Here is a 2827-nt window from a genome sequence, read left to right on the forward strand (position 1 = left end):
GTGCATGCATATGATATGAAACTAAGTTCTAAATGGCATATGCTAACAAAGATGCAATAATAATAAATTAAATATTAAAACTAATATGCAATGATAAACTTACTCTCTATATGCACATGATGATGACTCAAAATGCAAACTGTACAGTTTTCTTTTCCAATATTCATAATTTAAATTGACTTCAAGTCAATAACTGGACATCTAGTCCATGAGCTCATTTATAATCATAGATTATATGTCGACAATCAAAATGGACTTACTTATAAGATCCCCATTTTCTAGTCCATTAATTTTCGCGCGCAAATGCATATCGGTTCCTTAAACATATCGATATAATTTCAATATCTCGTGATATTGTCAGTACTGATCAATAATATCTGAATATATTTGGTACCATTACTTTTCTATATAGGCCATCTATTATCATTCAAATATTTATGTCACTTTCAGGACATCCAAATTTCTTTACTCTATAGGAGTACCAACTGCCCAAAACTTGCCATTTTCTTATTACTAGAAATATTGAACCGATATGACTCTCACACTATATTTCACGTGTGCTTTATTGTTCAATTTGGCAAGAATCTAATTTTTCATTACATATATTTTCTATGACTAATGTATAGCTCACTATACCACATATAGGGCTAAACTGTTTATAATTAAGTCATAGATTTTAATGTAACATATCATATTCTGATAAGGTGATAAAAGTGGTATCATAATACATCTTCATAAGCAAATGATTGCCATCATTTCTAATTTCATGAACCTCTAATTGATGTATTTCATATTGAAAACAAACCACTGAACTTCAGGTCCAGCTGGGGATAATATACTTGTTTGTTTTTACCAACTTTTCCTTATCATTCTCCCCCTAAAGTGGTAAAAACCATAACCACCTTAGATCTTAATTTCTCATATCGCCGATGAGAATTTATATGGGCATTTTTATACATTAACAAAATATTTTGGGGAGTAACATATAATGCAGTTGGATTTTAAATGTGCTGAATTACAATGCCCTTTTTGGAGACTAACGATTCCATATAATAATCAAACTGTAATCTCCAATATTAAATATACTCAGTCTTCGTGTAATGTCTTACCTTTAATAAATTTACACGAGAGAGTTTTCAGCACTTATGTTTTCCGTAGGATAAACTTCAGGTTTATCAAAACAGGTATAATAAGAACCCGGATGGCCTTAATGTCACATTTGAATAATTTCATGTCAACCTTTTTAGTTGCCCACAATCCGGGACAATCTTTCATAATCAATCTGGCCAGATAAATAATGTGACATATGACACAACATGTGTCTCGTATATGTTAGCAAGACTCACCAATATTCCAATAAGGAATACATTACTCTTTGAGTATTTTCATATGACCTTTCATGAAATATTCACTTTCATGAGATATTTTCATTTCTTTCAATGAACAAATTTGGCTCAATAAGGCCACATCATAAGCTCAATTAAGGCTTCTTTACTTCAATAAGGCCACATCATTAGGCTCAATTAAGGCCGCAATATTAGGCTTATCATAACGCCATATTATCAATCTCTGTTACAGACATAGTCTTTATGAGATGTCACATTCACTTCAAAGAATTGATCAAATTTCATATCTCATTATACTGTTCAACTTCAGGTGAACAAGAATCAAGTCGCAAATAAATTCGCCTTTCATAAAGACCGCTTTAAATTAAACAGCGGTTCATATACTCATAGACGTGGACTTCTGGCCACTTATACTTATACAATATGAATATATTGTACTGATGAGACGGTGTTAAATTATTACACACCTTTCAAACTTTGAACTTCATGCCAAAGTCGGACTTATCTCCTCATCTTTATAATAAATCTTTTGGAATTTTAGGTCCAAGATCTTATGATATGTCCTTTTTCCAAAAACTTGTTGACAATATAACATCATATATATTACTTAGCAAAAGTAAGGTTATCACATAACGTGATATACAAATACAAAATTAGAGGATAAAATTTGAGATTTTTAAAGGTAAAAACTAGTCTATGTATAGTCATGCAATTACAAGCTTTTGTCGGCTTACTAGAACGAGGTGCCCTAGTAGTGTCTAACCCTTGTAGCATACTGGAGTAAATTGTAGTAGTAACTAACATGAACGTACGTAAACAAGTTCAACTACATACTTAAACATTATTTTTTTTTGAAGGAAAAAGGTTATGAAATATGATTAAGTGAAGGCCGACATCGCATCGGAAGCAACTACATCAACAATCACATCCGGGCAGACATCCACCCAAATCCGAGTAGAGAAGTCCAACGGGGCATAATGAGCCATCAAATGAGCAGCTACATTCCCCCCACGCTTAACAAAACTAAAAGAAACGGAATTAAAGAGATGGACTAAATTCAAAATGTCTAAAACAACATTACCAAAATAACTAGCCACAGATTCCTTAGACTTGAGAGCATCTATGAGCATCAAGCAGTCTGACTCGAGAATCACACGAGGAAGTCCCATTTGAGCAGCCATCCTCAAGCCTAGAAGAGCAGCCTTTGCTTCGACAATCTCCGCACCCCACTGTATTCGCACCTGTTTTACCACAGCCCGTCCGACCTCACCAACACTGTTCCTTACCACCACCCCTATCCCACAGCCAATCCCCTCAAACGTGGCTGTATCCACGTTGATCTTCCATACGCTATCCGGAGGCGGGCTCCACAGCACCATGGGACTGATTCCCCCTGTAGTTCGGTTGGTTTCCCTGCCCGTCGCCGCCTCTTCGTATGACTGGTAATACCTCAGGACACCTTCCATCACCACTTTCGTCAT

At 35.1% G+C, this 2827-nt stretch overlaps 1 protein-coding gene across 1 annotated transcript; it reads right to left on the reverse strand.

Annotated features, from left to right (window-relative positions):
* Positions 1 to 2224: 2224 nt before the first annotated feature.
* Positions 2225 to 2827, reverse strand: LOC141639334 (uncharacterized). The gene has a single exon (XM_074448487.1). It carries the CDS (start codon positions 2825 to 2827, stop codon positions 2225 to 2227), a length of 603 nt encoding a protein of 200 aa, XP_074304588.1.

The sequence above is a fragment of the Silene latifolia genome, chromosome 2 (genome assembly GCF_048544455.1).
Source record: "Silene latifolia isolate original U9 population chromosome 2, ASM4854445v1, whole genome shotgun sequence".
NCBI lineage: Eukaryota > Viridiplantae > Streptophyta > Magnoliopsida > Caryophyllales > Caryophyllaceae > Silene > Silene latifolia.